Genomic DNA, 22,893 nt, shown 5'->3' on the forward strand with positions numbered 1-22,893 from the left:
ATGTTTTTTGGCCATATTTTTATTTTAATTATTTATTTTTTTATTTATTTAGAATGGATCGTCCACTCGAATGGGATGGTCCAACTGCTAAACCAAAAACTGATGCCAAAGTGATTCCGATTCCAAATTGGTTTTTAAAACATTGCCATAAGGTTATGTTTGGTTTGAAGAAAAAGGTAAGGTAAAGAAGGGAAAGACAGAACCTATACAAAGTCTGTAAAGATTTTTCTTCCTTTCCCTTCCTTTCCCTACATTTTCCTTCAAATCAAACATAAACTAAAGTCGAACTTTTTGGCTGAATGACAGTGAATTTGACTTCAAGATTTTCCACCAAACAGTGCGGGGCCATATTGTAAAGTCAGAAGCCACTGCCTGAAAGCCCTCCTAAATAGACCTTCTGCTATGGGGGCTTAAAGCTGTTTCTGGCTTTCATCTTATAATGTTTTTTAAAAGCACTTCTTACCCAAGGCCCGAAACATTTTTTATGGCTCAATTTAATTGCTTTCTACAACACAAAAGCTTATCCAAACAGTATCTAGATTTTTTTTTCCGCCTGAATGTTAGCTAACGTGTGCCCGGCCTATGCACTACTAACCATGCGTTTTATTTCTTTATCCCCAAAACAAAAAGATCGCTGTAATCTAGATATATTACCAGAAAACAAACCCCATAAAAATTGGCTCCAACCAACCTAGAATCTCTCCTCCCAAGGAGGAGAGATATTTTAGGCGTGATTTGGATTTTATTTAGTATAACGTACATTGATTCTTGATAAGGATTAAAAGATAAATTAAACTGCTATTTTCTCGGCAAGATTGTTTGTTTGAAGCATCCCAGAGGTGGGGACCAAAGCAATCAGTCAAATTTATATGGAAAATTAACAGAATATTGATCTTGTTTCCATATCAAATCTATAAATTTCCTTTGTTTTTCTGCATCACTTTCAATCTATCAGTTTTTTATGTCATTTGTTTAATATTTTCTTATTGAAAAATTGTTTCTTTGTCATGTGGGTCTTCTAGCCTCTGGGTTGACCGACTGTGGTCTTATAATTATCTCATTAGTAGCTGCCGTCTTTTCTTCTCTGAAACTTAAACAAGTAATTCTCTTCCTTCTTTAAGAGGTTCTGTGTGTGAATCAGAGGCAAATCTTTCTGACAAAAAGCTTGAAGTACATCGGCAATGGCAGGGAGTGCATTTGTTGACCCAGGAGCTGCAAAGAGGGCACAGTTTTATGACTACAAAATCACCAAAGCTTTTGTTTATGCCTGTTTCATTGCAGCGCTTGGAGGGTCTCTTTTTGGATACGATCTTGGTGTTTCTGGTATGTCTGACTTTCAATTGCAAATTGATTCTGTGGAAAATTTTATGGTCAGGTTGGTTGAATTAATAAACAAAAAGAGCAGATTTCAAATCGTGGGATGCTTGATTTTTGTCTTCTTATTCTAGCAAGTTATTTGATCTGGGTTGTTTGATTTCCGCTTGTTATGTCAAGTTCATATCATATTTTTTCTTCACAATTTGTTGTTTTTTTGTGGAGATTATTTAGATGAGTGTATTATGAATTTATTATCAGTTCTGCAACTTCAGTAGAGAGAATGGGTCGAATTAAGATAATTTTCCCAGTTAGAATGTTGGTGCTAAACAGCAATAAGGAATGAATCAAATAACAGTATATTTCTACTTCACTACCACTCCCCCCAAATGAATCAGGTGTTATTTACAAAATGAATGTGATTTGATTCAGGTGGGGTAACTTCCATGGATGACTTCTTGAAGAAATTCTTCCCAAACGTGTACAGAAGGAAGCAAGCACATCTCAAGGAAACTGATTACTGCAAATATGACAACCAGATTCTCACACTGTTCACATCCTCTCTCTACTTTGCTGGTCTTGTATCAACCTTTGGGGCTTCATGGGTGACCAGAGTGAAGGGAAGGAGAGCAAGCATCCTCTGTGGCTCTGTCAGCTTCTTCATCGGAGCAATCTTAAATGCATTTGCTGTTCACATTTCAATGCTGATCTTAGGCCGAATTTTGCTTGGTGTAGGCATTGGATTTGGCAACCAGGTGAACCACCGACTCTCAGCAGAATTGAATTTTTAGTGGTAGTATTCATTAGTTCTTTGCAGAAGCTTGACTTGGTTCTTGTTTCATGTTTCATGTCATAGGCTGTTCCCCTTTACCTCTCAGAGACAGCACCGCCGAAGATCCGCGGAGCAGTTAACCAACTGTTCCAATTAACTACCTGCCTAGGGATTTTTGTGGCAAATGTCATAAACTACTTCACTGACAAAATCCATCCATGGGGATGGAGACTCTCTCTTGGTTTAGCTACTGTTCCAGCAGTTCTGATGTTCATTGGAGGTATTTTCCTTCCTGAGACCCCAAACAGCCTTGTAGAACAAGGCAGATTAGAAGAAGGAAGAAGGAATTTGGAGAAAATTAGAGGTACCCCAAATGTAGATGCTGAATTTGAGGATCTCAAAGATGCAAGTGAGGCAGCAAGGGCCATAAAGAACCCCTTCTACAACCTTCTCCAGCGAAAGTACCGCCCTCAACTGATAATAGGAGCTCTAGGCATCCCAGCATTCCAGCAGCTTACTGGAATGAATTCAATACTCTTCTATGCTCCTGTGATCTTTCAGAGCCTGGGCATGGGGTCAGGCACAGCTCTGTATTCATCCATGATTACCAGTGGAGCACTTGTTATTGCAACATTCTTCTCAATGTATCAAGTCGATAAGCGAGGCAGGCGGTTTCTCTTCATGGAAGCTGGCATCCAAATGATATCCTCCATGGTAATGTAATTGTCTTTTTTCCATTGCCTAATTCTCTGCATTTAACATAAAGAGCTGAATCTGAATCAGTTGGGAACATCTGTTGTTGCAGCTGGTGGTGGCTATTGTTCTAGCACTGAAGTTTGGCCATGGAGTAACCCTCCCAATAGTGGATGCTGTCATCCTTGTGATCATGATTTGCTTGTTTGTTTTGGCTTATGGGTGGTCATGGGGCCCTCTGGGCTGGCTAGTCCCAAGTGAGCTCTTCCCACTGGAGATAAGGTCAGCTGGGCAGAGTGTGGTTGTCTGTGTAAACCTCTTCTTCACTGCTATGGTTGCACAGTGTTTCCTTGCGGCACTCTGCCACCTCCGTTATGGTATTTTCTTGCTGTTCGTGTGCTTGATTGTCGTCATGAGCTGCTTCATTTACTTTCTCCTACCAGAAACAAAGCAAGTTCCAATAGAGGAGATAAGCTTTCTGTTCCAAAACCACTGGTTCTGGAAGAACATTGTCAATACACCAGATGAGAAGCCAGTGTCAGCTGCTTAGAAGATCCACCTGAAAAATAAGTAGAACAATAGAAAAGAGAATGAAAAAAAAAAGAAGGGGATTGGTGGGTTACATGTCTCAAATCCAGTATATGTAGATTCTTTTTCAAAGGGTAGATTAGAATTAGTATAAGACAAATTATTTCTCAGATGGATGTGCATTGCATTTTTTAGTTATTGCTATCTTTTGGTTAACCTGTAAGTACCAAACAGGCAAACACAGCCTAAATGATCAAATCCTTGATAATTCTTTGGGGTAGTGGGGCACACACATTGGGAATATAATTCACTGATCATTTAGGCCATCAATTGGCTTCTTCATCGGAGGGGCCATCATTACTCGGTGTAATGGTAAAATCTCAGCTGACAAGCATAAGAATATGGGTTAAAGTCTGAGGATGACCACTTTGTATGAAAAAAATGTCAAAGGTTAAGACCATACCCTAATACTAAACAAAATGGCAAAAGGGCCTAGCCACTTTAACCCTCCCAAGGGTCCATATAGCTTGGATTGGGCTTTTATCAAAATTTGAATGGGCCTGACATAAAGCAGTGTAGAATGGTAACTCGGGCAAACCTGAGTTGCATCCTTATATGAAACAGTGTTCTCTTCTGTATTGGTATGGATAGAACCTCACTCTTGTCCCTCTTGGGTGCCATCCTATTACCAGTTCAGCCACACATACACCGTTTCTAAGTGGTTTCTTTGCTCATCACTTCCTGCCTTATTCAAAAGTTCCATTTGTTTCTTTGCTCAAAAAACATTTCTAAGTGGTTTCTTTGCTCATCTCTTATAGCTCATCACTTCCAGCCACACACACATATCACGAATTTGTTAAAGCTTCCAAACCACAATCGACGACGTTTGACAAATGTCACGAATCAAATGTTTTTACGATACAAGCAACGAGTTTTCACAACGTTTGTAAACGTCACTAAAAATATACATTTGACGACATTTATAAACATCACCAAAAGTGATACATCCAGCGACCTTTATAAACGTTACCAAAAGTGATACATCAATCATCACCAAAAGTGATATATTTGGTGGCATTAAGCAAACGTCGTCAAAGCCCACTTTCGGTGACATTTATCTGAATTGTGAATCTTTGCTTTTGGTGACAATTAATTAAACGTCGTCGAAAGTTTTTTATATGGTTTAATAACCATCCATCACCTATTTGTGCAATTTACCCAATAAGGCTTTTATCAACCTGTCATAACACTTTTTATTAACATGTAATTTGAATTTACATTCAGACACAATGCAAAAATTAAAAATAAACTTAAATATTAAATTTTCAATAATCTTTAAGCCCAACACAATCTTTTTTACAACAAAATATTTGATAGTTTTATGTTCAAAACCAAAAAAAAAAAAAATAAAGATACATCATCTAAAAAGAACTTTCTTCTTCCCCTTCACATTCCCCCTCCCATTTTCTCGACTTGTTTGATGTGCATAAGATGCTCCTTCCCTCTCTTGACTTGTTTCACGTACGTGAGATGCTCCTAATCCAAGTTGTTGGGTTTCCTATAAAAGACAATGAAAATAGAATATTATTTTCATGCAAAAAATTATAAATACATGAAAATAAAAATAAAGTTGAGATGGCTTACAGGGTTTGCTGGCAAAGCATCATAAGAGGTATGAAGATGATTTTCACCCAAAGTAGAATTGTTTTCCGATCCATGGCTCTACACAAAATATATATTTTTTAAAATTCAAACAATAGCTTGTTCTTCTAAATGTTAAAGTCACAATAATTAAACAAACTCAGGCTAATTGCAAACAATAGCTTGGCTGTAAACTTCAAGAAAGAACAATGGGCCAAGAAGTTGGTGTTGATAGCAAACAAACCTGTTTTGGACTGGAGTGGGTGGCTGGTTTACTGATACATAAGCTGAGCCTAAAGGAGATATTTGTACTAACCCCGTTCGACAGTTGCAAAGCTGTACTTGATCTCTGTGAAAACAAAGTGCAAATTGAAACTTTGCATATACAAGATGTTTTAGGGACCTTTACACTTTTCAAATGGTTTCAAAGCTGTACTTGATCTTTGTTTTGGGGACATACCATTCCATGGTCTAACCTATAAAATTCAGCTTGTATACTTTGCATATTAAAATATAGCTCCTCCATATCTGATTGTTAGAAAACAGGACACGTATACTGTGAATTGTCACAGTAAGGGTTTTCAGTTTTGTAGAGTTCATGAGATAGCACTTGAGTTGCAAACACTATGAAATTTGACCTTTGTGACATGACTTTCTGAGTTAGGTAAACCACAATTATAAGGTAGAAACCCTCTTAAACTAGATTCTTCTTTCTTCTGGGCATCCATCCTTCAAAAGGGAAGCCAACAGTTGTTTTTTTTTTCATCAGAAAATTAAAAAAAAAAAAAAGATACCCTTCTAGTGTATAGGAAAAAAAAAGAAAAGAAAACTATTAAACAATAATAAAGCAGACCTACATGAGTTCAATTCTTTGATTTAAAGTTCAATTCTTTTTTTTTTCTTTCTGAGGGAGGGGAAGACATGGAGCCCTAATAGAATGTCACATGAAAGATTCCCGGGTCAGACTGGACTAGCAAACTCCTACCCTATTCATATAAAAGCTAGCTTATACTTTGGACTTCTGTTTATATGAATAGAACATAACAGATTTGTCTGGGTTTCATATTTTTGGAATTCTTTCATTTAACATAAGCTTTTATTAATTAATTTGTTTATTCATGTGGAGATCGTAGACAGTTTTGCAGGGACGGTGGGTCATAGTGATTATTGACCTGCAACCTTAGCCTCTCTCTCTCTTTCTCTCTCATAAGAATGCCACCACCTCAATAATAATGCAGACATACACCCAAACAGTCATAAAATTCTAGGGATCGATTTGAAAGGGCCTTTTTAGCTAAAATATGAGCAACTTTGTTATATCCTCTAGCAACTTTGAGCCATATTAATTTGATTCTAATTAAGACTACAAGTGTACTTAATTTTATGAATCCCTAGTCCTATCAGGTCGACTTTTCTGGTTTGAAACATGAAATTGTTGAGAAGGATAAGAGGTCAAGGTGATGTGGGCACCCAGAACTCTTTGTGTTCAGTACCTTTGCTATTGTCTACTTTTCTGCATAGTTGTAAAAGAGTTGTTTTTTTTTTCAATCAGGTGGCTTTGGGTTATACCTCAACCAAGTGATGGGAAAGAGAAGTTGTTTCACAGATTGCTCCAACTCAAGTACTCAACCTACCCTTCTTGGTAGTTCACATGGGGCAAATTAAAACCTGATGAAATACCCACACGTGTAGCAGAAAGAGCGAGTCTTTTGTTCAGTTCAGTTCTGTAGTGGTTCAATTTCTGCCGACATGCTAGGTCATTCACTCATTCTATATTTCTACTACTTAGCTGCTACGTGGTCCTTTCTGATTCACAAGAGAACTCAAATTTGGGTTCATTAAGGTAAGCTAGCTAGTGATGATTTTCTAGATGGTGTGGACTGGATCTCACCTCACCATCAAAGCTGCACTGTTCTACCACTTCTCTTAACAACATGAAGCTTGTATTACATTCCTAGAATCTTATCTTCATAATCTTTTTTGTGGGTATACCTATCATTTCATCGTTGTTACTATCACCAGAATCGCTTTGACTTCCTTTTCTCATGCTTGTCGAGATGTTTCAGTTCTTAACTGATCTGTTTTCCATGGCTCACGAGTTTTATAGTAATAAAAAACTAAGTTGACTTACTCAAGAATCTCCTATGCAGATCTGCTTAATTATTTTTAACTCCCACAGCAACAAGATAGAATTCTTTCTCATTCTTTCAATTAGAAGATTATGATTTTTCTAGTCCCAAGGAGGTTGAAAATGAAACCCATTTGGGGTTCGGGTTGAAATTGCTCTCCAAGGATCTAACTGGGTGATAGAGTTCTGACTCCTGTACAAGCATGCAATGTATGTTGATATCGTTCCAATCTAGTGGTCATTTCCATTAAAAAGGTTGTCGAGTTGTGGATAATCTCTCTCAATATATGGTGGGAAGTTGAAAAAGTATTGACAGAGAAAGATGATGAGAATCATGTTTCTTCATGTCATGGCTATATATTAGGGCTGTTCACGGGTCAGGTTGGGTCGGTTTACTGCAATTTTTCCAACCGACCTGACCTGGTCGGGTTACCTGACATAGAAATTAAAACCGACCCAGTGTTAAGTAAAATCGACCTGGTCGGTTTGAGTCAGGTTGGGTCGGTTTGGGTCGGTTTTGGTTCTAAGTTCATCCCTGTAATAAAATCTTGCTAATTTTAAAAACAGTCATAAATTGAACATCATTTCAACCATCTCCTATGATAAAATTTAAATGAAAAGTTAATCACAAAAGTTGTTCATTAATCACTATTCAATAATCCAAAGTTTCTTGCAACCATTCAAAAACTAGGTGGCTTAATGGGCTTTAGAACTTCATGTTTGAACTAGGAAATAAGTCGGTTCGGTTCGGTTCGGGTCAATTTCGGTTTTCTTGTGTGAAAACCGAAACCGACCCAAATCATCGGTTTAGAAATTTACACAACCCAAAACCGACCCGTACTGATGAAAACCTGTCCAACTCAGATTGGGTCAGTCCGAATTAGTCGGTTTGATCGGATTCGGCCTTCTTATGAACAGCCCTACTATATATTGCTGCAACCTTGAAAATCAAGAGTTGAATCAGAATGAGATTTGTTGGAGAAAAGTGAAGACCTTTTTAGGTGAGGTGGTTTTAACATCCACCCTGAAAAGGACCAATACCTCTTTAAAAAGCTTTTTATTAAAAGGAGAAGCCTGGGCTGTCAATTTGTCAACGGGGTTCTCCCTACATGAACTCATTAGTTCACGTAGACTATTTAAAAGCCAATGTCTGAATTCGACAGCCTGGGATATCCCTGCATGATATATAATTTACAGAGACCCCTTGTAATAGTGTAGGTGTTGGATTCATTGCTGTGTGAACCAACATGTCATGCAGGGAGAGCCCTATTGACAGCCCAGGCTGTTGAATATGAATAGCCAAAGTTTTCATATTCAATAGTATGGTGTTGAATGTATGGCTGGGTGAACTAATGTGTGATGTATGGTTGGTGTAGAATCTACCCTTTGGGTTAATGGTGGAGAAGGTGTTCCATTCTCAATAGGGGTGTAACTTGGGAAAGCTAGGCCGTGGTTAATGTCACCCAGGCCCAATCCTAAGACTGTTGGGCTTAAGGCTTGAACCCAGAAATTTCCAATCTGCTAGATCCATACCCCAGAACTCTGCTGAGGCACTTGGCAGGGCAGATATAAGAATAGAGTTGAGAGGGGTTGCTTTACCTACTATTTTTCTTTTTTTTTTTAAAAACCAACCAATCAAATGTAAATATTTTCCACCTATTTATTTATCTATCACTACTACAATTAATGTATAAATATTTTAATTATAACTAATTATAATATGAATATATTTAAATATTCAATATTAAAAATAATATTAATTAAAATGAGAGTATACTTAATATTTGAATATAAATTTATAATATTAATGAATAAACTAGTAAAAATAAATAATTAATTACTTCAAAACATTAGTTATACATATAAAACTTAAAAATAATTTGCAAGAAATTAAAACTACTTAATATATAAACATACTTCTATATCAAAAGTAAACGTCGTCGACCTTTGTTTTTCGATGACGTTTGAGACAAACGTTACAAACATTGCGGGAAGTTACTTTTAGCAACAGTTATGTATAACCGTTGCAAAAAGTTCTTTTTTGACGACATTTATTATTAACGTTGTAAAAGGCGAACTTTTTTAACGACGTTTAACAAAACGTCACAAAACTAACATCGCCAAAACCCTTTTTTTTATAGTACTAGCATCTACTAGCTTCCCTCTTAATAGGACATGGGATTCTAATATCTAATGCAAATGCAAATGGTGTGTGCAATTGGTGAGTGAGAACAAGCATGCCATAATGAAAGTAAAACAACAAGTAATGATGCAACGAGCATCATAAAGAACAATTATTATCATAAAGTGCAGAAAATAACACAAGCATGTCTATGTTACAAAAGAGCAAAGCAAGCCAAATGGGCCCCATGTGGGCCCTACCTATGGTCCAAGAACTTCCAAGTAGAATCACCAGTTTGTGAACTTAAAAAAAATGATTCATTTGTCACTTGGGCTGGAAGTGAAATCACCACCCATCAAATAGAGGTAATGGGACCTCTGAGAATGGTGTCAAAAATATTTTGATTCGATAGTGATTCCAAAACCCAAGGCACACCGGTCCGAATAAGACTTGGATGAGAGAGGAAAGGGATTAGACATCCCTCTCTTGGGTCCTATAGGTGGAGCCTACATGGGGCTCATTGGTAATTAGTGCAAAATAGAAAGTGCAAGCAAAACTACTAAAAAAGGTTACTAATTAAGAAAATAAGGTCACTAAACAACAAAAGAAGGTTCAGCGAAAAAAGATGTTCCAAATGATGAGCACATACGCATTTCCCCTTTTCACGAATTTGAAAAAATCATTATTATTATTTTCCTAAGCTAAAGACCAACTTTGAAAATGGGAGAGAAGATCTTATAAGAAATAACACAAATGAAACTAAAAACAAATAAAGAGAAGGGATTCTACTATGCTGTCGTCCTATTAAGACTGACACAATTAAACCTCTTGGTAAACGCCAAGAGTTGCAACTCAACTGGTTCGGTCAGGGGGTAATAAGAGAAAAGGATGACTGAATAGTGAAGCAGGCAATATGTAAATTTAAAAAGTGAACTACAAATTTCTGGAGCAGAAGGAAGAAGAGATTTCTATAAAATGACCTTGCATAAATGTCAATAGTGAGAGGAGAAATCTACCGACAGATTCACATTTATAATAACATCAATGCAAAACATCCTGCAATCTAAATCTGAACAACTATCAGTCCTGGATCTAAAAGAAAACAATCAGGAAACAGAGAGAAGATGAACAGACTTTCAGACAAATATAAGTATACTATCAGATCTAACTAGAGCACTATCAGAGTTCAGGTCAGGTTCGGCAACAGACCTGCGGGAGAAGAGTCCAGTGGAACTACTTCATCGGTCTGATCCCCAGCCTGGAACCCTCACTGTCAAGGTGAATTGAGAGAGAGTTCGGTGTGGATTACCTGAGGGATGTCCTGGCTGTTGATTTCTAGAGGCTGCAATCAGGAACTCTAGAAGAATTTGATATGCTTCGCAGAACAGAGGAAGTCGTGGTCTCCTACTGAATGCTAAAAAGAGTGCAGAAGTCACCCGAGATTGATGGAAAAGTAAGAGACAATGCTGAAGGTGGTAAAGTCTTCACTGATTCCGGTAGTAGAGAGAGACGCCGTCGATGACTAATGATCCTTTTGCAGAGAAGGGTGACAATGAACGAACCGAATAGGGACAACAACAGCGGGAGAGAATGGAAGAAAACAGCCAGAAATCGAACAAAGGGAGAAGGAAATTGGGGAGAAAGGTGTATCGCTAAGGGAAGCAGATGCCATTGCTTAGTTTCGCCACCGCTGCTTTGGTTGCAGCAGTGATGACGAAAACAGAGAATGGGAACGAAGGAGATGGCGGAGAGGAAGAAGAAGAAGCAAAAGGAGGGACGAAGAAAGCTATAGAAAGAGAAGGAAAAGAGAGTGAGGGAAAAGCTGCCGGTGGATGGAGAAATCGGCCACCGCTCTACCGCTGTGGGTCGAAGGGAGGAAGAGAGTGAATAGTCGATGCTTCCTTCGAATGTCTCCGATTAGGGCGAATGAAAAGATTGGATTGAATTTATATAGGAGGCAGGGGCATTTTCGTAATTTTGAGTAACTCAAGGGGTATTTTGGTAATTTGGGAAAATCAGGTAAAACGGTTCCAAGGGATAAACTGGGTTTCTTTGATAAATGGTTGGGATTTTTGGGCAAAAAAATGGAGGGTTAAGATGGGTATACTTTTGTATAAGGTATTTTTGGCAAAAAGTAGGCATACGTGGAGAGTGACCTCCTTAACAAAGGTAGTGATATGTTCTTATCTTGTCTTTGTTATGCCATTACAAGAACATTGTTATTGTTATCTGGATTTGTTTATTTCTTTACTATATTTTAATCAACACTCACCTTAAAATCCTTCTCCAATTGAAAACAACAAAATGCAACACAGTGAACAACATACTCATTTCCTTTTTCCAAAGTTTGAATTTTGAACGTTTGGTTTTGTTTGTTCGAAACCCCTTCGCTTCAAACAATCTGTTTTACTCGACCACTTTCATCAGCTTGGGAGTTAAACCGGTATGGTATTTAGAAATCAATTATAGAAACACTACCAACCCACCCCCCCAATAATCTCGTAAAAAGCATAACGTCAACAATTATTAATGGCATCGGGAGTGCAAAACTCATAACCACTTTTATTCCACTGTAAATTGGATGCTTACGAGGTAGGGTCACTTTTATATAGTTTTCTTCTTTATCATTTTTTGTTTGTGTAAGAACTAGAAAAGCAAGAACTTATTTATATTTTGCTTTTTTTATTTTACATATTTTCCTCAGTAATTGTCCTTATGCTATGTTGTGCTGATCAATATATGATGGCAGGCATTAAACCAAACTAATGTCAAATAACTATATGCTGAATTGTAGAATTATGAACCAAATACAAAGTAATATTGGTGCGGATACAAGACTATGGGCCATAACAACTGCTTAAAAGATTAGAACAACAATGTGGAAATGATGGTAATTAAGTTCTATATATTTTATCTAAGAGCAACTACTTAAAAATTTTGAACCACATTTTTGGCTCTTATATAATGATGATAAGATCCCTATTGTTATTCGTTTTGGAATTTATCCTTTGGAGAGAAATGAAATCAATTATATGTTAGGTGGTACAAAACAACATGGAACACAATGATTCCATTGTGATCATCCATTGCATTTGAGAGCCTAAATTTATCATTTAAAATGTAGAATGTTTAGTTGTTAATAGTGGATTCAAAGGGATCCTTTCGTATTTAAACTTATTTCTATCTACTCTTAATCATGAAAATGATTCAAATGATATATATATAATACCATTTAATTATAGCCAAATTACACCTCCATCAATAACCAACATGTAGTGTACTATATCTGATGGAGGGTAATTTGAACCGATCCCTTGAGATGGTAACACGTGGACATGACTCAGTACAAGTACCAGCTCAGTACAACGGCCTGACTGCGATTAAGTAACGAGCTCGTAGGACAGTTTGCTACGTTACAGCTCGCCACAGGATGAGCTTGCTACAGCGCGAACTCGAGGACCCCCGACATACTGAAAGGGAATACTCCAAGACAAGTCTATCCCAGCTCGCGAGCTGGGATAACCAGCTCGCTCCGATACTCAGGCAGAGAAACTGCCCCAAAGGCAACCACAAGAGGAATCACCTCGAAGTACCCCTAGGAGCTCGCTACAAGGTAGCTCGCAATAAGATAACTTGCTACAAGGCAGTTCGCTATTAAGCGACGTAACGCTTTCAAGAAATTTCTATCTAACAAGACCGTACTCGTCAGGCTGCACCACGTCTCTTGAATGACAGTGCAGTCCCTGCTAGCCTGACAGACTGCACCCACGTCTCGCAACAGGTGGTGGAGTCTGTCCTCCTGGGACATGTCACTCATCTGATTGGGTAGTACTCTGCAATGGTTACCTGCGTAGCCTTGGTAAATAACGGCTGTGATAGAGGTTCAATGGCAGTTATGCCCGATTTGACAAGAACGCCCATATTTAAGAGCCCCGTGGTCGAAGGGGAAAGGCATCTTGAACATATCTTGATCTAATCTCGAGCTAATCTCGAACACTTAGTGATCTAGCGCGACCTGCACTCTTAGCCTTCTTCGCACTCTTTACTGCTTTCTCCAGCATTCTAACTTAAGCATCGAAGTATTCCCACCGGGCAAGTCCCTCGGGAATCCTTCACCGTCTTCTTCTCAGGTATCGTCCATCGCCAGTCAGGAGCCAGTCGACTGCTAGTTAGGAGTGCCCGGATTGCACAACATCATTTGGCGCCGTCTGTGGGAACGCTTCAAAAAGCCTTCCTCTAATCTCTGCAACTCTCTTTGAAAACTTAGCATTCATGGCCTCCTCCAGCAACGCCGGACGTGGTGCCGACCGAAATGCTTCTAGGGAGCAACCCCAGCTCCCCACTGTCTGTATTGGACAGTTCACTGTTCCTCTGTGTGTGGACGGAATCCCCAGCTTGAACGTGCCTCTCACGGTGGCACTCGTGAAAACTCCACTGCCTTCCACAGTTGGAGCGACCTTCATTGAACCTTCGATTGTTCCCCCAGTGACCAACCAAAACCAGTTGGAAGACCTAGTACAGTGCATGCGAGCCATGCAAGCTCAAATGCAGTAGTTCCAGTAGTTCCAACTCTACCAGCAACAAGTGCTGCATCAAGTCTCTCAATACCAGTACCAGCAGTAGTTCCCTTACTTGCTTTAGGCCCAGCAGCCGCTTCCCCCTCGGCATCCAGCCTCGAAACAAGCCAAGCCCTCCCGTCAGAGCGAACGTCCTCATCGGGGGGAGGTCTCTCAAACCCAAAATCCTTCCAAAAGCCAAGCCTCGTTCCATGGCAAGAAGGAGAGGCCAGCCACCCCCGCCTCGCAGCCTACAGGCAGGTCGTGGTTCTCCCAGCTGGTCAAGCCCGCATCACCTCGGCACTCCCAATTTGAGCTCCCGCTCGCAGAAAACCAGTTCGAGGTCCTAGTTGTAGATTACAGGCTGGGCCCTTCGGTTCAGAACTACCATTAGCAGTCCGAGCCTATCGAGCTCGGTAATACTGAAGCAAGTAGCACCAATGTTGAGCCAACAAAGCAACAACGGAGGCGCCAACGAGCTCGCCGAACTTCTACTCACGTCTTGCCCGAGCTCAGAGGTAAGGAGGAAGTAAGCTCAGATGAAGTAAAAGCTACTCCTCTCCTTTCAGTTCCTTCCCCATTGTCGCCAGAACTTCTTGTTGTCCCCATGCCAATTGACTTCAAGCTCCCTCCCCTGGATAAGTACAATGGATCCTTCAATTCAAATGATCATGTGGACGCCTTTCAGTCCCAGATGCACCTGACAAGAGCCAATGAATCCTGTATGTGTGTGGCTTTCTCCACCACCTTCAAAGGGGTAGCCGGCACATGGTACCAAAATCTCGCGCCCGGATCGATAAGAAGCTGAGCGCAGTTCATGCAAGTCTTCACCTCCCACTTTGTCAACAGTAAGAGGTGCCCAAGAACTCAAGAAAGCCTCCTCAGCATAGTTCAGAAAGAAGGGAATCCATTCGGAGTTACATCAAGCGGTTCGATGACGCTTGCTTACAAATACCCGATCTAGACCCTGCTGTTCGCCTCACCGCAGCCAAGCGAGGTATTACCCATAAAGAATTCAAGTGGCACGTGGTTGTCAATCAACCTAAGACCGTAACCGAGTTCCTTAAGCTCGCAGATCGGTTTATAGGGACGGAGGAAGAGATCAATCAGAAGGGTGAGCAGGCCCTTGAGAAAAGGAAAAGGGAAGTCGAACCCTTGACTCAAGGGGATAGCAAGAAAAAGAAGGATCCAATTCGGGGGGCAAGGCCGAATCAACCCTTCCGAACTCTAGCAATAGAAAGAGCAGACTACATGCCCCTCAACGCGAAGCGGGCCGAGATCCTCATGGCGATCAAGGACGCCCCGTACGTGAAGTGGCCACCTCGGCTGAAGGCCGATCCTAGTGTAAGGAATAAAAATTTATATTGTAGTTTCCACAAAGATCACGGTCATAGCACTGAAAATTGTAAAACCTCCGCGACGAGATAGAGAAGCTCATCCGTTGTGGATACTTGAAAAATTTTGTACAAAATAATATAATATAAAGCAGGTCGGCAGGGGGAGCAAAGTAGAGATGCTCCCGAATCCAGTAGGCAAGCAGAACAATCGCAGAAGCAGTCCCCTGAAAAGAGACCAGTTCGGGGGACCATCCACGTGATTGTCGAAGGTTCGGTTGTAGCGGGCTGCACCTCAGCCGCAGCTCAGCATCAGCTCGCAAGGCTGCCAGGGAAGAACAGAACCCCCCGAAGCGGCCAAGGGTGGAAGACCCGATCTTCTTCACGGAGGATGACGCATGCGGGGTCCACTACCCTCATGATGACGTGCTCGTCATAAAGGTAAAGATCAACGACTTTGAAGTCAGGCGTGTCCTCGTCGACTCAAGTAGCTAAGCAGATATTCTCTTCAAAGCAACCTTCAACCAACTTCAGCTCCAAGAGAGTGACCTAAAGCCCGTGAACACTCCCCTGGTAGGCTTCAGCGGAGAGGAAGTCAGGCCCCTGGGAAGGATTACAGTACCTATGGAGGTCGGCACTTGGCCTAGCATAGTGAGGCTCAACCACGACTTCTTAGTGGTCGCAACCCCGTCCCCGTACAATGCCATAGTAGGTCGGCCGATCACCCATGCCCTACGAGCTGTGGTCTCCACTTACTACTTGGCCATGAAGTTCCTCACGGACTTCGGAATCGGGATAGCGCGAGGTGACCAGCTTGAGTCTCACAAATGCTATGTCACCGCCCTCAAAGGGAAAGCCAAGGTGGCCGACGACCTCGAGCTAGAGCGACCTACAGAGCAGAGCGAGGAGCGAGCTGTGCCCACAGAAGAGACTATCTCCATCCCAGCCTCGACGGAGGACCCAGCCCGAACTCTCCAGATCGATGCTTCCATTGAGGAGCCTCTGCGATCTAAATTGGTATGCTTTTTGTTTGAAAATGTAGATGTTTTTGCATGGACTGCGACAGAAATGCCCGGCATAGACCCTAGCATCATAACTCATAAGCTTAATACTGATCCTGTAGTTAGGCCCGTTAGACAGAAGAAACACAACCTAGCCCCAGAGCGATGAAGGGCAATCGACAAGGAGGTCGGGAAGCTCCTTGCAGCCGATTTTATCAGGGAATTCCATTACTCGAGCTGGGTGGCCAACCCCGTTCTGGTGAAAAAGGCTAACGGTAAATAGCGCATGTGCGTCGACTACACCGACCTGAACCTAGCTTGCCCAAAGGACTGCTTCCCACTCTCCAGGATCGACCATCTGGTGGATGCGACCTCGGGGCACGAGTTGCTAAGCTTTCTAGATGCCTATTCAGGCTACAACCAGATTAGGATGGACCCGACAGATGAAGAAAAGATTTCCTTCATAACCGAGCTTGGCCTGTACTGCTACAAGGTCATGCCCTTTGGGCTAAAAAATGCCGGGGCAACCTTTCAAAGACTTGCAAATAAACTGTTTGATCCATTGATTGGCTAAAAGGTAGAATGTTATGTAGACGACATGGTCATCAAAACCTAGTTTTCATGCGACTTAATACAAGACTTGCATTTAGTCTTTGAAATTCTGCGTAGATTTAATATGAAGTTGAACCCGAATAAGTGTGTCTTTGGCGTCACCTCGGGTAAATTCTTGGGATACATTGTTAACTGGCACGGCATTGAAGCCAACCCGGACAAAATAAAGGTCATATGAGATATGAGACCACCCCGAAAAGTGAAGGAGGTTCAGAGGCTGAATGGCCGAATAGCCGCTCTGAGTCGCTTCATGTCCAAGTTGGCAGATCGCTGCCTACCTTTCTTTAAAGCAATTAAAAGCAAAGGGTTTGAATGGACCAAAGATTGCTAGCTTGTGTTTGACGAGCTCAAAAAGTACCTCACTAGCATACCAGTCTTAACTCGGCCTGAGGAGGGCAATGTTTTAGAGCTGTACCTCTCGGCAAGTGAAGAAGTGGTCAACTCGGTACTGATAAAAGAGGTAGGTCGAGTCCAGTGACCGATCTACTATGTTAGCAAAGTGTTGTAGGGAGCAGAGACGAGATATCCAAAGATAGAAAAGTTGGCCTACACACTAGTTATTGCAGCCCGGAAGCTTCGTCCGTAATTCCAAGCTCATACTGTTGTTGTCCTCACCAACAGACCCCTGAGGCAAGTTTTACTCAAGTCCGAGGTCTCTGGTTGACTGATGAAGTGGGTCGTTGAGCTCAGCGAGTACGACCTCCAATACAAGCCGCGAATTGCTATCAAGGCTCAAGCCTTGGCAGATTTCGTCGCGGAATGCACTTTCAGCTCTGAAGTCCCCAGGCCGGTTGAGCACGAGGCCCCTAGTTTGAGCGAGCCCGAAGCTCCCACGCCGGTTGAGTTCGAGCACCGTGAGGTAGCAACCAGTGCGGCATCTCTCTTGGTTAGGCCAAGCGCGAACTGGGATTAGGAGTCTTGGATTCTTCACGTAGATGGCTCCTCAAACCAGTAGGGCAGCGGAGCTGGAATCATTTTGTACGGCCCAAGTGGCACAAAATTGGAGTATGCACTACGCTTCGAGTTTGCAGCATCCAACAATGAAGCGGAGTACGAGGCATTAATAGTCGGGCTAGCTCTAGCCAAAGAGGTGAAAGCCAAGCATATCGTCATCTGTAGTGATTCTCAGCTCGTGGTCAATCAAGTCACAAGCGAATACGAAGCTCGCGATCCAACTATGATCGCCTACTTAGCCAAAGTAAGAGAGGCTCTGCTCAACTTCCAGTCACACTTCATCAAGCAAATCCCGAGGTCAGAGAACGCTAAGGCCGACGCTCTGTCCCGGTTAGCCAGCACCAGTGATAATACCATGAGAACTGTGTACATAGAGAACCTGCCTCGGCCTAGTATTCTCGGGGGGGGGGGGGGGGCAGAGGAGGTCACTCCTATCGTTCAAGAAGAGCCGAGCTGGATTGATCCGCTTGCGAGCTTCCTGCTACACAAGACCCTCCTTGTAGACCGCAATTACACCAGAAGGGTAGAGCGTCAGGTGGCCAAATACGTCATGATAGACGAATGGCTGTACCGAAGATCCTACACTCTCCCTTACCTGCGCTGCTTGCGACATTCTGAAGCCTAGCTCGTGCTCCGTGACACTCATGAGGGCCTGTGCGACAGACACTTGGGGGGCAGGGCCCTCACCCAAAAAGCGCTACGAAAGGGGTACTATTGGCCAACAATGAAAATAGACGCTATTGAGCTCGCCAAAAAGTGTGACAAGTGCTAGAAGCATGCTAATATCCACCATCAGCTCACTGCCGACCTCAAGTATCTCACTAGCCCGTGGCCTTTCGCACAATGGGGCATTGATATACTCAGACCGTTTCCACCAACGACAAGCCAGAGGAAGTTTTTGGTGGTAGCAGTTGATTATTTCACCAAGTGGGTAGAAACTGAACCTCTCGTAACAATCACAGCTCGAAACATGTAGAACTTCTTTTGGAAAAATATAGTGTGCCGTTTTGGGTTACCTCGAGTACTGATTTCTGATAACAGTAAGCAGTTCAAAGACATTAAATTCTAGAACTAGTGTCAAGACATGGGAATTCGACAGAAGTTCACTTCAGTCGCACACCCTCAAGAAAATGGTCAAGCAGAAGTCACAAACAGAGCTATCCTCCGCGGACTGAGCTAAAGGACTATGGGCAGACGAGCTACCCAACGTTCTATGGGCTTACCGAACCACAGTGAAGACCGCCACAGGAGAGACCCCCTTCAACCTCATCTATGGCACTGAAGCAGTCATCCCAGCCGAGATCAAGGTTCCCTTGCTACGACTAGAAGCGTATGACGATAAGGCAAATGAAGATGAGCTACGTGCCAACCTCGACCCGCTTGACGAAGTAAGCGACCTCGCGTATATCAGGACCGCATTTTACCAGCAGAGAGTAGCTCGGTACTATAACGCTAGGGTCAAGAAGCAGAACCTCCGCGTTGGCGACCTGGTCCTTCATAAAGTTATGGTACCTAATCCCAGTGTTGGCAAGCTCGGGCCTAATTGGGAAGGACCCTACCGAGTAAAATGAGTGCTCAGGTGACGGGTTGTCGAAGCCCTCAAAATTAGTACTAGTTCCACAATAAGATATTTGCAGTAAAAGTGGTACTAGGTCGAATCCCATAGGGAGCTAACAGTAATTTCTCAGCCGAATGAATAATATAACTGAGTGGGAAAATAAAATAACTAAAATTAAAAGAACAAGAAAGCAATAGCAAACTCAACAATCAAAAAGAAATCAGTCTTACCGAATTCTGGTTTAGGGGTTCGGTTTAGCCGATTGGACATCGATCATAGGTATCCCTGGAAATCTTGCAATTCAAGCATTTAACCTTAGATTTATTAGGATAGCCATAATAAACCTTGTGTTTTCCTAAATCAGTTGACCAAACCCAGCATTCGATCAACACTTATCTTTAATCAACTGGGTGCGATAGCGCTCCATATTAATTAATGATAGCATTAAGCTTTGTGAAAATAGTTAAACCAAAATAACAATAATTGAGATAGCTGCAATTATTGAATCTTGTTCCATCGATTCCCTTTAGGTTAAAACATGTCAATACATTGGTCAAAGGCTGTCACGAACAATTGACTTAGAGAGATATTAACCTAATTGCTATTTGTACCACTATTCGTGACAATTATGGATCACCGAAATCATGGATAGCAGTAGGAAAATCAACATTAATTCAGTTTGTCAGACTAATTAACATTAACATCCAATAAAAATGTGCTCAAGAATCAATGAATACTTGAATTAAAAAGCAAGAAAATAAATTAACTACAGAACCTCACAATGACACAATCGAACCTCCCCCCTTGAACCAGAAAAAGAAGCTTAGTTGCTCATGATCTGCGCAATCTCCATGCTCTGCTTCTCCATGGCCAAACTGCTTTCTTGAGTTTCTTGATGATCTCTTGGATCTTGGAGTGAGTTGCTAGAGCTGGTCCGCCCCCCTCTTTATTTAGCCAAAGGAGAGGGCTGTTTTCCAACTCCTTCTAGGAGATCATCTTATCTTAAGGGAGTCTTGATCTTTTTCGAACTAATCCTATCCTATCTCTTATCTAATCCCCGTCCTTCTTATCTTTATAAGATTACATTCAGAATTTAGATCTAATAAGACTCTCTCCCTTCTTGGAGGTTACATTCGAATTAGGACTCTAGGCTCTCGCATTCGAGTTGGGCTTCTTTGATAACTTGGGTTGCTTCCATGTTCTTCTGCGAGTTGGGCTTCAGCTGTGAAATGGGCCCGATTGTGAACTTGCTCCGATTTCGGGCCTGGTTTCGTACTCGATGCGGACCGAATCTGGAAAAACCCAAAACATAAAGGTTGTAGGCCTTCCTTTTATATTTCTAATGCTTCTTGAATTGTCCAATTCGGAGTCCGGAATGGAGGGTTATGCCCAGATTACTGACTGTAGCCGAAACTGTGCAAAATCACCCGATTTGCCCTGTTTTCTTCCAATTGCCTTCTTTATTGCCCTGAATCGAAATACAAGAGTAATTAGTCCATTTAAGTGCTAAAGTAATCTAAGAAGATGAAAATTAGGGAATAAAAATAGGGTTTCTTTATAGTCTCATCATCAGGGAAGGAATATACGAGCTTGAAACCCTAGAAGGGAAACAAGTACCTCAGGCATGAAATATTGTCAACTTAAGGCAATATTACCTATAACTTCTGAGTAGACCACGAGTCACTCTCAAAGCCTAAATGCCAAAATGCTAAGCTAACATAGACCTCGGCATGATAAGACCCAGTCTTCTCTATGGCATGGGCGAACTACTGAGTAGACCACGAGTCACTCCCAGAGCCTAAGGGCCAAAATGCTGAGCTAACATAGACCTCAGCACGATAAGACCCAGTCGCCTCTATGGCATGGGTAAACTACTGAGTAGACCACGAGTCACTCCCAGAGCCTAAGGGCCAAAATGCTGAGCTAACATAGACCTCGATGTGACCCAATCGCCTCCATGGCATGGGCGAACCCCAAGAGTGGATTATAAGTCACTCCCTCAGCATAAGGGTTAAAACGCCGAGCTAACTAAGACCTCACTACAAGGTAGCTCGCAACAGGATAGCTTGCTACAAGGCAGCTCGCTATTAAGCGACGTAACGCTTTCAGGAAGCTTCTATTTGACAAGACCATACCCGTTAGGCTGCACCATGTCTCTTGACTGACGGCGCAGTCCCTGCCAGCCCGACAGACTGCATCCACGTCTCGCGACAGGTGGTGGCGTCTATCCTCCAAGGACGTGTCACTCATCCGATTGGGTAGTACACTGCAATGGTTACCTGCGCAGCCCTGGTAAATAATGGTTGCGACAGAGGTTCAGTGGTAGTTACACCCGATTTGATAAGGACGCCCATATTTAAGAGCCCCATGGTTGAAGGGGAAAGGTATGTTAAACATATCTTGATCTAATCTCGAGCTAATCTCGAACACAGTGATTTAGCGCGATCTGCACTCTTAGCCTTCTTTGCACTCTTTACTGCTTTCTCCAGCGTTCTAACTTAAGCATCGGAGTATTCCCACCAGACAAGTCCCCCGAGAATCCTTCACCGTCTTCTTCTCAGGTACCGTCCGTCGCTAGTCAAGAGCTAGTCGACTGCTAGCTAGGAATGCCCGGATTACGCAGCATCAACATCCTTTTGGACATTAACTACAAAATAATAAAATAATAGCATAGTGTACAGTAGTTCAATATTGTAGGAGAAATAAATTCTATGTTTTCCTTTTACCACACGTTTAGCGCCATTCACTAAACCAAAAGAAATTACTAATACAGACAATCAAGGGCATTGACGTATCCCAGAATCAAAAGGAAGCGGTGATTTTGATGAAAGATAGTTTGTGTGGATGGACAGGAAGCTTTACCCCAAAGCCATACCCAATACTCCCATGGGAGAAACTTATGAAATATATACAAATCAGGTTTACCATTTGTTGCAAAAAAAGTGCCTTGGAAAATGTATTCTTTATAACTAAAAGTAACTTTAAAGCTAATAAAATAAATGTTGTATGTATAGAGTTTGGTGTTCTTCTATAATGTTCTTGAATCTGTTGGTGATTCATGGGCCAATACACACAAGTGGTTGACCAACGTCGAATTTGAAAAAGACAATGACATAGGCATTTACTCAGATAAATTTGGTACATCATTATTTTTTAATCTTTGGTACACTAGCTAGAAAAATTAATATTGTGCTACACCAAAAATAACTGTTTATTGGCTTATCATTGTGTTGAAGGTGAAAGAGTGCTGGAGAAGCTTGATAATATGATTAAGGTAGCAAATGAAATGCTCGATTTCATGGATGAAGAAGATGGGAAGAATGATAAGATTACAGAGGACTCTGCTTTGGGAGATATCTTGAATGAATGCTATACAGATAATAAGAATTCTTGTCTTTCTCCAACTAGCACAATTTCATTCCTTCAAGGGCAACCATAGTGCCCTAGAACAACAGGGGAATTTTCCGACTTTCCTTATTCACCGCCATTCCTTTGGCCTCTTATGCAATGCATTCATAAATGTACTACCCCAATATTCTAGTCCTACGACCTACGACCAAACAAGCAAAAAGTCTGAATAATCAAAGCTGAAGGCCCATAAATCAAATGCAAAATCCAAAGCACTACCAATACTAGGAGCCAAGGAAGAACATGGACATGAGAAAGGAAAAAAACAAAAT

At 41.7% G+C, this 22,893-nt stretch overlaps 1 protein-coding gene and 1 long non-coding RNA gene across 4 annotated transcripts; one reads left to right on the top strand and one right to left on the bottom strand.

The window, feature by feature from the left end:
* The first annotated feature begins 1,050 nt into the window (after positions 1-1,050).
* STP14 (sugar transporter 14) lies at positions 1,051-3,511 on the top strand. The gene is made up of 4 exons (XM_010278390.3): positions 1,051-1,323; positions 1,747-2,069; positions 2,171-2,800; positions 2,892-3,511. Exons 1-4 carry the CDS (start codon positions 1,182-1,184, stop codon positions 3,327-3,329), a joined length of 1,533 nt encoding a protein of 510 aa, XP_010276692.1. The 5' UTR covers positions 1,051-1,181; the 3' UTR covers positions 3,330-3,511.
* Positions 3,512-4,551: 1,040 nt separating this feature from the next.
* Positions 4,552-11,102, bottom strand: LOC104611372 (uncharacterized). Of its 3 annotated transcripts, none has more exons than XR_737651.3 (4): positions 10,408-11,102; positions 5,193-5,297; positions 4,952-5,029; positions 4,552-4,865 (listed from the first exon to the last, which is right to left on the bottom strand). It is a non-coding gene; the product is annotated as an uncharacterized LOC104611372 (long non-coding RNA). The 3 variants fall into 3 exon arrangements; XR_737652.3 differs by having other exon boundaries at positions 4,553-4,865; positions 10,508-11,102; XR_016079308.1 differs by having other exon boundaries at positions 4,553-4,865; positions 5,193-11,102.
* Positions 11,103-22,893: the final 11,791 nt, after the last annotated feature.

The sequence above is a fragment of the Nelumbo nucifera genome, chromosome 8, assembly GCF_055504915.1.
Source record: "Nelumbo nucifera cultivar China Antique chromosome 8, China Antique-T2T, whole genome shotgun sequence".
Taxonomy (NCBI): domain Eukaryota; kingdom Viridiplantae; phylum Streptophyta; class Magnoliopsida; order Proteales; family Nelumbonaceae; genus Nelumbo; species Nelumbo nucifera.